The 14,987-nt window shown below is 42.3% G+C and overlaps 1 protein-coding gene across 1 annotated transcript in view; it reads right to left on the bottom strand.

Moving 5' to 3' along the window:
- Nucleotides 1-14,987, bottom strand: part of PHF20 (PHD finger protein 20) — a gene marked incomplete in the record, with an annotated part of 1,076,425 nt that overhangs the window by 472,445 nt on the left and 588,993 nt on the right. The window contains 1 exon segment of the mRNA XM_053696620.1: nt 5,120-5,308. Coding sequence (XP_053552595.1) covers nt 5,120-5,308 — 189 coding nt within the window.

Here is a 14,987-nt window from a genome sequence, read left to right as displayed (position 1 = left end):
CTAGAGAAAGGGAACAAACTGCCGTATTATTCCACAAAAGGAGAAAGACACGGAGGAAACATCCATAAAGAACTCAAAAAAAAAAAAAAAAAAAACTAAAAAAGGGCACAACGAGTCCCAAATAAAAACACAAAGCAAAAACCCAAGAAGCCGGGTCAAGCTAACAGAGACCCAATTAGTCTCATAGAAACAAGGGGAGGCAATGCCCAGACCCCAGAAATACAGAAACCATGGGCTAAGACCAGGTCTGAAACAGAGAAGAGAATCTTATCCTAAACACAGTGCAACCGCACTCTAGAAGACAAATGAAGACTAAAGTCCCCAAAGTCGCAAAACGGTAGCTCAGAATATCTAAATATTCAGAAAACAAAACCTTGTGCAGCAAGCTCAGAACGGTGAACATCTGACGTACAACACCTGAAGACAAATCACTGCACACTACAGTCATCTAAAGATTACTATAAAACTTTAATACTTGCAGGGCAAGTAAAGAGCAGCTGAAGATAGGATCCAAACCACCAACCCATAGTCTGCTAAGCATTCACTAACCAGTGGACACAACGTTGCAGGCTAATCAAGAGCCACCAGTCCTTCCCACAGATCTTGAACGTGGAGAAAATCAGAAACCTCAAAAATGCTTAGCGTACCTTGAATGACCCGAGGACGAATTAGGAGAGCAACAGATCTCAGATCCTGTTCCAAACAGCGGACCAGCCCAAGCAACAGACATGTCTGATAGACAGGGGGAACAGAAAAAACCCCAAATAGGCACTCCCAAGGAGAACCCCCTAGGACCTGGTACAGAGAAAAGTGCAATAGATCCGTAGGAAGACCCATCACAACTCTCTGACAGTCTCTACATGGAGATTTCAATTTCCAACAGTTGGAACGGAGCTGCTGCCTCTTACAGAAATAAAGCCACCAGTTCCAACCTCCTACACACATGGCAGGACAACAACCCTTCCAGAGAGAGGAAACCACAGCTCTTAAGGAAGACAAACTACCCCCTCAAAAGGGAGGGCACAGATAAAGAAAAGCGCACATGCCCACAAGACACGAAAGCCATAGTCTGATCAAAACAAGGACCGAATGAACAAGCATCCAGACACCACTGTTAATCCAACAGAGAAAAAAACTCACCATGAAAAGGAGCACATTCTGTCCAAAGGACAAGTCTGGCCTTAAAGGTTACAACCAGTACCTGAAGGTGGATTTGAACTCTGGCCTACCTGCATGCAAGCCCAACGAGCTAGCCCCTATGTCATAACATAGTCTCCCAGAAAAACACAAGATACCCCATCTGAAGAAATCAGACCTCACAGGGGATGATAACCGGGCTAACCCGGAGAACGGGTGGGTACTGGACTAACTCTTAATTCCAAGCCCAAAGGGAAGAGAACAACATTAGCAGGAGGTCAACAGCCCCCCCCCCCCCCCCCAACAAGGTGCTAAGCTGTGACAAAGTCACACAATTACTCTAGAGCCCAAAGGCAGCAAGAACAATGCACACTAAGTCCAAAACTAAGGGAAATTATAACGAGATCAGGGTAACCCGAACGAGAGAGTATAAAGAAGGCTATTCTCCATAATCCTCTCAGAATATTCTTCCGGTGGACTACACCCAAGGAAGAAGAATGCCGAGCATCCCAAACCCTGGTAGAAACATCCCTTAAGCAAAGGCTTGGAAAAGGAGACAACACAGCCTATCGTCCCTGATATGGAGATGACTAACTCTCGGAAGTAGAAAAAAACGTACGGCCCTCACTTCTTAAATTAAATGGCCAAAGCCGCCAGAAAAAAAAAAACAGACGAAGACTAGAAAGTCTCGACCCGAAGGAAGAGAACCTCAAAAGGAACGAGTCCTAAAAGAACACTCCCACAGAGACCTTAAAAAGGCAAGGCAACCAAGAGCCGGCGGCATGAAGGACCTAGTTCTTCCAAACCTCCAACAAACTACGGGAAGGAAACACTGTAATTCCTGCAAAATCGGAAACCAGCTGAGTATGTCGCAGTGGATCTCAACCGAGTCCCGGTCGACTAGACTGAAAGGCTAATGAGGACTGAACTCAATCCCCCATGCATGGGGGATTGATGGTCCTAAACCACGGACCATCAAGCCCTCTCACAAAGCCTGAAACTTGTAAAATAAAAACAAGGAAAACAACACAAATCATAGTGTGAGCACTCGCCGCCCTCACCGGACCAGCCAGGTAGAAAAGGCGCCACGTGTCTGTGTACAAATCCTTCTGTCTTTGAGGCCTAGTTCAGTCAGGACCAGCCTGAAACCAAGGGCCCCAGCAGTGTCAAGGCCATATAGAGTCTCCCCCTAATATGGAGGGAAAAACAACAGACAGACAAACATAGGACTAAAACGTCCTCACTCTTGAACAAAAGTTTGTAGAAGTAAATAGTGCGATAAGCCTACCGCACCTGGTGTTGCTAGGAGGGCTCCCATCCAGGTACTACTAACCAGGCCTGGCCCTGCTTAACTTCCGAGATCAACAGGATTGTGAATTCAGGGCATTGTGGCAGTAGACCCACAAAATTGCGAGTATCAATTACAGAGAAGAAAGTTCCCGTAGGAAATATTACAACATGAGCTTTAAACCAAATAAAATAAATCCTCACCGGATTAAAATAAAAGATAAGGCAACCCGTAGGTTATCACCCCTGAAGAATGGACACACCAGCAGGACCAGCCCAACAGGGATCCGAGTCTTCCAAGCTCAGAACTGGAAAAGGATACACAAATAAAGACTATAAGAAGATTACTTCATGCCATTATGTCTAATCATGCAAGCCATTCGAAGATTGACTGAGAATTCCCAGCCCCATTAAGAGTGGGATCCTCAAGCAATGCCAAAACGTGTCTCAGTAGAACACTAAGGCGCGCCAGTCTATAAAGAAAAGCGCAACATACCTCCGTCGGGACAAATGAAGACACCGGCCCTGAAGGTTGACTCCCTGAAGCCTCAGGGGTAGTCGCTCCCCAGGAGGGCTGAACTGGACCAGGCGATCCCACGCATGACGAGCCCCGGTTAATGGAACACCGACAATATCGTAAGCACACTCCTGGGAGATGCAGATGCACCAGCGCCAATGATATGGCCATGCGGAACCGTGCCGTAACCTCCAGTGGGAACAGGCCACTCTCCATAGAAGGATAAGCAGCTTTTGGGTTACCTGCATGCGTAGTAAGAGTTGGTGGTAGGGAACTCGCCTCGTGGGAAATAGAATCCCCAGAGGCGGATGGCTCAGCAGGCCCCTGATTCCCCGATCCCGAGGAAAGGAGCACTCCAAAATGGCATTCGGAACATAACTGATGGGCATGTATCACCCGGGCCAATTCATATTCTTCGCAAGAAGTAGAATCTGAATCGGAGACATTCGTCTCCAAAAAGTCAGAATTCTCCATAACTGGGATATTGAATTAAAAATATACCAATCAGAAAAATCTAAATGGCACCTTACACCCCCAATGGCTGGGGCACTTACCACCTCCAATGAACCAGCCACCGGCGGACCAGAATTTCTCCGTCGCCACACGGTCAGGAATGCGGAAATGGAGAGCTAAAACGTGACCACACCCGGTCACAAGGAACACTGTGCAGTCCACGAAAAGCGTGCCCGACAGTAAAGGCCACGTCACTAGACATAGGCCGCTATGTTCCAAAATAGCCATGACCTAAGTATCACTACACAGTAGCAGACAGAATCACATAACAAACATGATTGAAAAAAAAAAACCCTGTTCAATAGCCCCCCTCAGGAGATATTAACCCTTGATTCCAAGATACAAAAGGAGTCTAATCCCGCAAGGTTGTAGCCTCACTGATAAACAGATGAAATACAATACATTCATGACAAAAGTAAAATGAAATGATCTTACCTGAATCTACGCCGTGGAACAGGAACACGGCCCCTCAAGTGTGACAGATAGTAGCATCGCTTCTGCCATGGACTTGAGAGAAGAAAGCAGGCAGCGAAACCCGTCAACGCCGATTGCTTGTGGAGCTGTTAATATGAGTCGGGATGGTTTCGCAGAAAGACTCTCCTTGAATCTCGGGTCTCTAACTTTCCTCCATGCTCTCACTGAGAGGCTGACAGGACTACTTAAAACTCCAGTCCCATGCCGAAAAGTACTACCCTCCATAAGAGACTATCGAAAACTTCTGACACTTCTCAGCCAACCTCCTGGGACGAAAGGCAAACAATGACTGGGGGATGAGGGAAGTGGTATTTAAGTCTTTGGCTGGGGTGTCTTTTCCTCCTCCTGGTGGCTAGGTTCTGAATTCTCAATAGTAATGAAAGCAGCTGTGGACTCTTTCCATTTATGAAGAAAACAGCTAATTCACATGTTGTTGTATTCAGCACAAAGTGTTAAGATCCTGCAATACCTAAAAACTCTGTACCCATAATTGTATTGGGTAGAATCCTAGTGCTCTACTGGAAAATAAAAATTTAAAAGGTTTACAGTCGTAGGTGGCAGCCGTTTAAGTGGATATGGAGATTAATTAGGCATTATTTTGACTGACTAGTACAGTTCAGGGAAAATAAAATTTAAAGATTTTCAAATATTTTATAGCATTTAAAAAGTTACACTGACAAATCGGTTTGGGAAATCCTGAATATGGATGAAAGCTTTAGTTAAAAACTATAAAAAAAATTCACATATGGTTTGCTCAGTATCATATCCAATTCATGTTAACACAAATCCTGATAACCAAGTAGTAGTGCGTCTCCAAATCAAAGGTGAAATATATGTTTGTGAAAATATTTAGAATAAAAAATAATGAAGCAAAGGTTTAGCAGCAGTGTCCATGTGGACTGTCAAGTCCTGTATACTCACGAGGCATGTGCAAATTTTCATCTCGGACCTTCATTTTCTGTGTAATTTCAGATGTTTCTGTGTTGTTACTATTACATGAAGAAATCCGACACCAAAGACAAATTAATGCCAAAGCCTGTCGCCATATTTGGCATTTATTTAGAAAACAAATGCCAAATACAAAATATTGCCACATGCCTAGTATACACCATTTATTTAAAGGGAAAAAAAAGCAAGAAAAAAACAAACACACAAAACAAAGTTATAATATATTTAAAACATGTTCCTTACCAATTTCTGCTGTTCTTTCTGGCTTAAGGTGAGCTTTTTCAATCAGATTCTCTTTGCTTTTCTCTCTAAGTGAAGGACGGGAAACACTTGATCCATTCATGGCTGGTGTTGAATGCCGTCTCTTTTCATTCAGCTTATCGGCTTTAGCATCTTGGGGTGAACTCCTAAGTGATACCTGTAAAGGGGTGTCTGCAGAATGTGAGAAAAAATAAATTAAGTGCACAGTCAGATTCTCATTTCTAATTAGCAACAAAGGAAGAACAAGAAAATGGAGCAAAACAAGCAATAAGCATAATCAAATGAATCAAGTAGAGATCAGCCAGTGGGTTCTGAAAACAGAACAGATCCAAACCAATTCTACCTGCACTGACAAAGCACATGTTGAGAAAAAACAAATGTATGTATTAAATGATGACACACTTATGGAAAATAGTCAGTGTTTTTTTTTTGTCCTATGTGTAGACATTTGCCTAAAACAAATACACTATATAATAGTAAAATCTGTGACAAATAGTAGTAAAAACAAGACTAAATATTTTACAAATCTTTTGTAGCCAAGCAGAAAATCACATGAACTTATAAAGTTAATAATAATTTTCAGGTTAAAGGGACATTAAATCTAAACATATTCTTTTATTATTCAGATAGAGAATACAATTTTTAAAAAGTTTCCAATTTACTTCTATTATAATTTTTTTTATTCTCATGTTATTCTTTGTTAAAGAGATACCTAGGTAGGAAGCGTGCACATGCCTGAAGCACTACATGACAGGAAATAGTGCTGCCATCTAGTGGTACTGCCAATATATAACATTGTTGAAAACTGCTGCTATATAGTGCTGAAGACACGTGCACACTTGAGCTTGCATTTCTGCTTTTCAATCAAGGATAACAAGAAAAGAAAGAAAATTTGATAAAAGAAAATTAGAAAGTTGTTTAAAATTGTATGTTCTTTCTGAATCATGAAAGAAAAAAATTGGGTTTTATGTCCCTTTAATTGATCAAATAAAGACTTGTAATGACATGTATAAATAATAATATAATATTATATAGACTTGTAATGAGATGTATAAATTATACAGCTTTCTCCAAAGAAAATAATATTTGTTAATTTCTATTTCTCTTGCCCTCTCTGTTAAAGGGACACTAAACCCAAAATATTTCTTTCATGATTCAGATAGAACATACAAATTTAAACAACATGTAAACAACATTACAATTTACTTCTATTTATTTTGCTTCATTTTTTAGATATCCTTATTTGACGAAAAAGCAATGCACATTGGTGAGCCAATCACATGAGGCTTCTATGTGCAGCAACCAATTACCAGCTAGAGCATATCTAGATATGCTTTTCAGCAAAGAATATCAAGAGAATTAAACAAATTAAATAGAAGTAAATTAGAAAGATGTTTAAAATTGCATTCTCTTTCTAAATCATGAAAGAAAAAAATGTGGGTTTCATGTCCCTTTAACACCAGTGAGATGATTAAAAAGTCATAAAAGAAAATACTTAGCAATATTATAACTTTTTCTGTTATTTATAAATGTTACTTAAAGAGATGTGAAACACAACATTTTTCTTTTGTGGTTCACACAGAGCACACATTTTTAAACAACTTTCTAATTTACTTCAATTATCAGACTCTACTTTAGGGTTGCTACCTCTGCCATGTTTTCCTGGACACTTATGAGTTACACATGATGCATGATGTGCAGAAGGGAACAAGAATTGCACACTTGGATAGCACACAAATAGTGATCCTGGACAGCACTATTAATGTTTCTCCCTACACACCCTGCAGCATGTGTAACTCATAAGTGTCCCGGAAAACATGGCTGAGGTGCCAACCTTACTCAACCTCCTCCTCGCAATGTCCAGTCAGAAGATGGATAGGAGATACGGGGAGAAAGCCTGGAGATTTGTAAATTGCTTATATTTGTTTGTTAATTTCTATTTATTTTGGCCCACTCTGGTAACACCAGTAAGAAGAGTAAAAATTAGTTGACTAATCATAATAATGGTGAAAAAGCAAAAATCAAAAGAGATGCTGAAAAATCACTTTAGAACACTGTTTATAATTTAAGAGACCATAGAGGACAAAAATGTATGGCCAAATTTTGCAGAAGACTGCTGCAAATCCAACTTAGTGTGAAATGAACCTATGTGGTGAGCTATAGACAGCTGCTTGACATATTTCCTGCAGTGTAGCCCAAGAAGTGGCTACTGCTATGAGCCCAACTGTAACTGGTTTATACTTCTGCTTATAAGCCCTTGAATTTTTTTGAACTAGGAGCCTGGAATGGACATAGACATGTCAGAACAATGAATAAATGGTCAATTTTACATATAGGCTTAGTCCTCAACATAAATATGGTGACCTCGAACCAGATCCAGATGGTAAAGTGACTAGCTTATCACTGATAAAAGAATGGGAGTCAAACTAATTTTGGTAAGAACCCTGGAACTATTGTCTTTATGAAAGCAAGAAAGTTTTTTTTTTGTTTAAAAGAGAGCCTGTAGTTACGAAATGTGTCTAGATGATGTGATGGCAATAAGAAAACTTAAATTATGCTTACCAGATAATTTACTTTGCTTCTGTATGGGAAGAGTCCACAACTGCATGCCTTACTTTTGGGAAATACTGAACCTGGCCACCAAAAGGGGTCAGACACCTCAGTCAAAGGCTTAAATACCTCCCCCACTTCCTCATAACCCCAGTCATTCTGCAGAGGTAACCAGGAACAGTAGGAGAAATAGAGTGAAAAAGGTGCCAGAAGAATACATTTAAATTTAGGGCCGCCAATCGGAGAACACAGGTCGGAAGACGTGGACTCATCCCATACAGAAGGAAAGGAAATTATCTTCCTTCTAAATATGGGAAGAGTCCACAGCTGCATTCCTTACTTTTGGGAAACATATCTCTAGAGTACACAGAATGCTAACGGGAGGGAAAAAAGAGGAGGACCCTAATCTGAGGGCACCACACCCAGCAAAATCTTTCTCCAGAAGTTTGGAAAAAGTATATAAAAAAAGTATATAAGGAGGACCAAGTAGCCCCTTACAAATCTGATCCATAGAGGCCTCATTTTTGAAGGCCCAAGAGGAAACCACTGCTCTCGTAGAATGAGCCGTAATCCTCAGATAAGGCTTATGTCCAGCTGTCTCTATGCTAAACGGATGACACTCCTCAGCCAAAAAGATAAGGAAGTCGAAGAGGCCCTCTGACCCCCACGCTTCCTGGAAAAGAGTACAAACAGAGAAAGAAGTTTGTCTAAATTCCTTCGTGGTCTGAAGATAGGACTTCAAGGCACAAACCACATCCAGAATTACGTTGAAAACCTTCCTTCGACGAAGGAGGAAGGATTGGGACATAAGAAAGGAACCACAATCTCTTGATTGATGTTGCGAATGGACACAACCTTAGGAAGAAAACCTAACTTGGTTCGTAGAACAGTCTTATCAGCATGGAAAGCCAGATAAGGAGGGACGTATTGCAAGGCAGCAATCACAGATACTCTGCGCTCAGAAGCAATAGCCAATAGAAAAGGAACCTTCCAAGACAACAATTTAATGTCTACTTCATGCATAGGCTCCAACGGAGCCCGTTGCAAAACTTTAAGAACAAGATTTAAACTCCAAGGAGGAGCCTTAGATCTAAACACAGGTCTGATCCTAACAAAGTCTTAACAAATGACTGCAAATCTGGAAGCTCAGCAAACCTCTTGTGCAGTAACACAGACAGGGCCGAAATCTGTCCCATCAGGGGACTTGTAGAAAAGCCCTTCTCCAGTTCATCCTGGAGAACAGAATAAGTAGGTCCTCCACACCTTATGACAGATGCAACAAACAACCAGCTTACAAGCTTGAATGAGAGTAAAAGTAACTCTCTCTGAAAACCCTCCCTTGGCTAGGACTAAGCGTTCAATCTCCACGCAGTCAGCCTCAGAGAATCTAGACATTGATGAACAAAGAGACCTTGGTCAGCAGATCCCTGCAACAATGTAACTTCCACTGAGATAAGGACAACCCCACTAGATCCACAAACCATATCCTTTACGGCCAAGACGGAGCAATCAGTATCACCGATGCCTGCTCTTGCTTGATTCGAGGCACTACACGAGTAAGTAGTGGGAAACTGCTGTAAAAGATAAATTAGATTGAACCTCCAAGGCACCGCTAATGCATCCGTTAGCTCCGCCATAGGATCCCTGAACCTCGACCCATATCTGGGTAGCTTGGTATTGAGACGTCATAAGGTCTTCCTTTTGCAAATATCCGCAAACACTTAGGGATGAAAAGACCATTCCCCAGGATGAAAGGATTGTCTGCTGAGGAAATCCGCTTCCCAGTAGTCAACACCCGGAATGTGGATTGCTGACAGCGAACAGTTGTGGGCCTCCGCCCACTCCAAAATCCGAGATACTTCCCTCATTGCTAGGGAGCTCCTGGTTCCCCCCTGATGGTTGATGTAAGCCACCGAGGTTATGTTGTCTGATTGGAATCTGATAAACTGGGACAAACCCAGAAGAGGCTAAGCATTCAGAGCATTGACGATCGCTCGAAGTTACAAAATGTTGATCGGAAGGAGGAATTCCTCTCGAGTCCACAAGGCCCTGTGCCTTCCTGGCACCCCAAATAGCTTGATTTGCGGCCGTAGTCACAATCTCACAGGATGGTCTCAAGAAGGATGTCCCTTGGGACAGGTGATGTGGACAGAGCCACCAGGAGAGTGATTCTCTTGACCAGTTGTCCAGAAAAATCTGTTGAGACAGATCCGAATGATCGCCGTTCCACTGTCTCAGCATGCACAGCTGAAGTGGTCTGAGATGGAATCTGGCAAAAGGAATGATGTCCATGCTGGACACCATGAGACCAATCACCTCCATACACCGAGCCACAGAGGACCTTAAAGGGACAGTCAAGTCCAAAAAAAACCTTTCATGATTTAAATAGGGTATGCAATTTTAAACAACTTCCCAATTTACTTTTATCACCAATTTTGCTTTGTTCTCTTGGTATTCTTAGTTGAAAGCTAAAACTAGGAGGTTTATATGCTAATTTCTTAGACCTTGAAGACTGCCTCTAATCTGAATACATTTTGACCACTAGAGGGCATTAGTTCCCATGTTTCATATAGATAACATTGAGCTCATGAACGTAAACTGACCTAGGACTGAGCACTGATTGGCAAAACTGCATGTCTGTCAAAAGAACTGAAATAAGGGGGCAGTCAGCAGAAGCTTAGATACAAGATAATTACAGAGGTAAAAAGTATATTAATATAACTGTGTTGGTTGTGCAAAACTGGGGAATGGGTAATAAAGGGATTATCTTTCTTTTTAAACAACAAAAATTCTGGTGTTGACTGTCCCTTTAAGGAGGTCTGGAGGGCAAGACAAGCAGAAGTTAGCTTGTAACGTCTCTGGACTGTAAGGAATATCCTCATGGATATGGAGTCTATTAAAGTACCCAGGAATTCCACCCTTGTACTGGGAATAAGAACTCTTTTCTAAGTTTATCTTCCATCCATGAGATTGAAGAAGAAATAGAATGGTCTTCTGCCAGACGACAGGATGGTGCTTGAACCAGAATATCGTCTAAGTATGGCGCTACTGTTATACCTCTGGTTCTGGCCACTGCAAGCAGAGCCCCCAGAACCTTTGTTAAAACTCTTGGACCAAACAGAAGTGCAATAAACTGGAAGTGCTGGTTCAGGAACGCAAACCTTAGGAACTTGAAGTGTTCCTTGTGTATTGGAATGTGAAGGTAAGCATCCTTCAGATCTATCGTGGTCATGAGCTGTCCTTCCTGAACTAAGGGAAGGATGGACCTTATTGTCTCCATCTTGAACGAGGGGACAAATAGGAATTTGTTTAAAGGGACACTGAACCCAAATTTTTTCATTTGTGATTCAGATAGAGCATGCAATTTTAAGCAACGTTCTAATTTACTCCTATTATGAATATTTCTTTGTTCTCTTGCTATCTTTATTTGAAAAAGAAGGCATCAGCTTTTTTCTTCGTTCAGAACTCTGGACAGCACTTTTTAATTGGTGGATGAATTTATCTGCCAATCAGCAAAGACAACCCAGGTTGTTCACCAAAAATGGGCCGGCATCTAAACTTACATTTTTTGCATTTCAAACAAAGATACCAAGAGAATAAAGAATATGTGATAATAGGAGTAAATTAGAAAGTTGCTTAAAATTGTATGCTCTATCTGAATCACGAAAGAAAAAATTTGGGTACAGTGTCCCTTTAAGCACTTTAGGTCCAGAATAAGGCTGAAAGTTCCCTCCTCCTTTGGGACCACAAAAAGGTTTGAGTAGAATCCCAGACCTCTTCCTGCAAGAGGTACCAGAACAATGACTCCCAGGGAGGAGAGATCCCTCAGGCACCCCAGAAAGGCTTCTCTCTTTTCTAGCCTTGAAGACAGGTTGGACAAGAGGAATCTGCCCCTGGGTGGATGAGACTTGAAACCTATCCTGTATCCGTGACCGATGACCTCCAGGACCCACGGGTCTTGCATGTCCTCAAACCAAGCATCCAAAAAGAGCGAGTCTGCCCCCTACAAGATCCAGAGCTGGATCGGGGGCCGCCCCTTCATGCCAACTTCTTGTTCTGCTTGGATTTATTCCAGGACTGAGCCGGCTTCCAAGTTCCCTTGGATAGCTCAGGCTTTGTGGAGGGCTGGTGACATTGGGATTTATCCGAACGAAAATTAGGACCTTGTCCCTTAGGTTTGTTCTTCTTATCCTGCGGTAAAAAGGAACCTTTGCCTCCAGTAACCGTGGAGATAATTGAGTCCAAGCCTGGACCAAATAGAATCTTTCCCTTAAATGGGAGGGAAAGAAGTCTTGACTTCGAAGTCATGTCCGCAGACCAAGACTTCACCCAGAGTGCCCTACGGGATTGAACAAAAAAACCTGAAGCCTTAACATTCAGGCAAATAATTTGCATATTTGCCTCACAAATAAAAGAATTAGCCACCCTTAATTCTATCCTGGATCACGTCGAGGGGAACCTCCACCTCAATCAATTCAGATAAGTCGTCGCACTAGTAGGTAGCCGCTCCAGCAACCGAAGCAACAGCCGCTGCCGGTTGAAACAAATATACCATATATTGAAACATCTTTCTTAACAGAGTTTCTATTTTCTTATCCATGGGCTCTTTAAATGACGAACTATCCTCAAGCGGGATAATAGTGCATTTAGCAAGTGTGGAAGATAGCACCATCCACCTTGGGGATGAAACCCCACAACTCCAATTGAGAGTCCGGAACTGGGAACAATTTATTAAATGAAAAAGGGGAAAATGAAAAAACAGAATTTATGCTTACCTGATAAATCACTTTCTTTTGCGGTGTATCCAGTCCACGGATTCATCCTTTACTTGTGGGATATTCTCATTCCCTACAGGAAGTAGCAAAGAGAGCACACAGCAAAGCTCCCCCTCTAGCTCCCCCTCTAGCTCCACCCCCCAGTTATTCGACCAAAGGTTAGGAAGAAAAAGGAGAAACCATAGGGTGCAGTGGTGACTGTAGTTTAAACAAAAAATTTTTTTACCTGACTTAAATGCCAGGGCGGGCCATGGACTGGATACACAACAAGAGAAAGTAATTTATCAGGCAAGCATAAATTCTGTTTTCTCTTGCAAGGTGTATCCAGTCCACGGATTCATCCTTTACTTGTGGGATACCAATACCAAAGCTTTAGGACACGGATGAAGGGAGGGAACAAGTCAGGTACCTTAAACGGAAGGCACAACTGCTTGCAAAACCTCCCAAAAAACATAATTTATGCTTACCTGATAAATTTATTTCTCTTGTAGTGTATTCAGTCCACGGGTCATCCATTACTTATGGGATATATTCCCTTCCCAACAGGAAGTTGCAAGAGGATCACCCAAGCAGAGCTGCTATATAGCTCCTCCCCTCACATGTCATATCCAGTCATTCGATCGAAACAAGACAAGAAAGGAGAAACCATAGGGTGCAGTGGTGACTAGAGTTTAATTAAAATTTAGATCTGCCTTAAAAAGACAGGGCGGGCCGTGGACTGAATACACTACAAGATAAATAAATTTATCAGGTAAGCATAAATTATGTTTTCTCTTGTTAAGTGTATTCAGTCCACGGGTCATCCATTACTTATGGGATACCAATACCAAAGCCAAAGTACACGGATGATGGGAGGGACAAGGCAGCAACATTAAACAGAAGGAACCACTGCCTGTAGAACCTTTCTCCCAAAAACAGCCTCCGAAGAAGCAAAAGTGTCAAATTTGTAAAATTTTGAAAAAGTGTGAAGCGAAGACCAAGTTGCAGCCTTGCAAATCTGTTCAACAGAGGCCTCATTCTTAAAGGCCCAGGTGGAAGCCACAGCTCTAGTGGAATGAGCTGTAATTCTTTCAGGGGGCTGCTGTCCAGCAGTCTCATAGGCTAAACGTATTATGCTACGAAGCCAAAAGGAGAGAGGGGTTGCCGAAGCTTTTTGACCTCTCCTCTGACCAGAGTACACGACAAACAGGGAAGAAGTTTGACGAAAATCTTTAGTTGCCTGTAAATAGAACTTCAGGGCATGGACTACGTCCAGATTATGCAAAAGTCGTTCCTTCTTTGAAGAAGGATTAGGACATAATGATGGAACAACAATCTCCTGATTGATATTCCTGTTAGAAACTACCTTAGGTAAAAACCCAGGTTTAGTACACAGAACTACCTTGTCTGAATGGAAAATCAGATAAGGAGAATCACAATGTAAGGCTGATAACTCAGACTCTTTGAGCCGAGGAAATAGCCATCAAAAACAGAACTTTCCAAGATAAAAGCTTAATATCAATGGAATGAAGGGGTTCAAACGGAACCCCTTGAAGAACTTTAAGAACCAAGTTTAAGCTCCACGGAGTAGCAACAGTCTTAAACACAGGCTTAATCCTAGCCAAAGCCTGACAAAAAGCCTGGACGTCTGGAACTTCTGCCAGACGTTTGTGTAAGAGAATAGACAGAGCAGAAATCTGTCCCTTTAACGAACTAGCAGATAAGCCCTTTTCTAAACCCTCTTGTAGAAAGGACAATATCCTAGGAATCCTAACCCTACTCCATGAGTAACCCTTGGATTTGCACCAATATAAATATTTACGCCATATCTTATGGTAAATTTTTCTGGTAACAGGCTTCCGTGCCTGTATTAAAGTATCAATAACTGACTCCGAGAAGCCACGCTTTGATAGGATCAAGCGTTCAATCTCCATGCAGTCAGCCTCAGAGAAATTGGATTTGGATGTTTGAAAGGACCTTGTATTAGAAGGTCCTGCCTCAGAGGTAGAGACCATGGTGGACAGGACGACATGTCCACTAGATCTGCATACCAAGTCCTGCGTGTCCACGCAGGCGCTATCAGAATCACCGATGCTCTCTCCTGTTTGATCTTGGCAATCAGTCGAGGTAGTATCGGAAATGGTGGAAACACATAAGCCATGTTGAAGACCCATGGGGCTGTCAGAGCATCTATCAGCGCCGCTCCCGGGTCCCTGGACCTGGATCCGTAACAAGGAAGCTTGGCGTTCTGGCGAGACGCCATGAGATCCAGATCTGGTTTGCCCCAACAATGAATCAGTTGAGTGAAGACCTCCGGATGAAGTTCCCACTCCCCCGGATGAAAAGTCTGGCGACTTAGAAAATCCGCCTCCCAGTTCTCCACGCCTGGGATGTAGATCGCTGACAGGTGGCAAGAGTGAGACTATTATTTATTTATTATTTAATTATCTTTGAGACTTCCAACATCGCTAGGGAACTCCTGGTTCCCCCTTGATGGTTGATGTAAGCCACAGTCGTGATGTTGTCCGACTGAAATCTGATGAACC

The sequence above is a fragment of the Bombina bombina genome, chromosome 1, assembly GCF_027579735.1.
Source record: "Bombina bombina isolate aBomBom1 chromosome 1, aBomBom1.pri, whole genome shotgun sequence".
Classification (NCBI taxonomy): domain Eukaryota; kingdom Metazoa; phylum Chordata; class Amphibia; order Anura; family Bombinatoridae; genus Bombina; species Bombina bombina.
The sequence above is the reverse complement of the archived record's forward strand: the minus strand, read 5'-3'. Positions and strand labels throughout refer to the sequence as shown.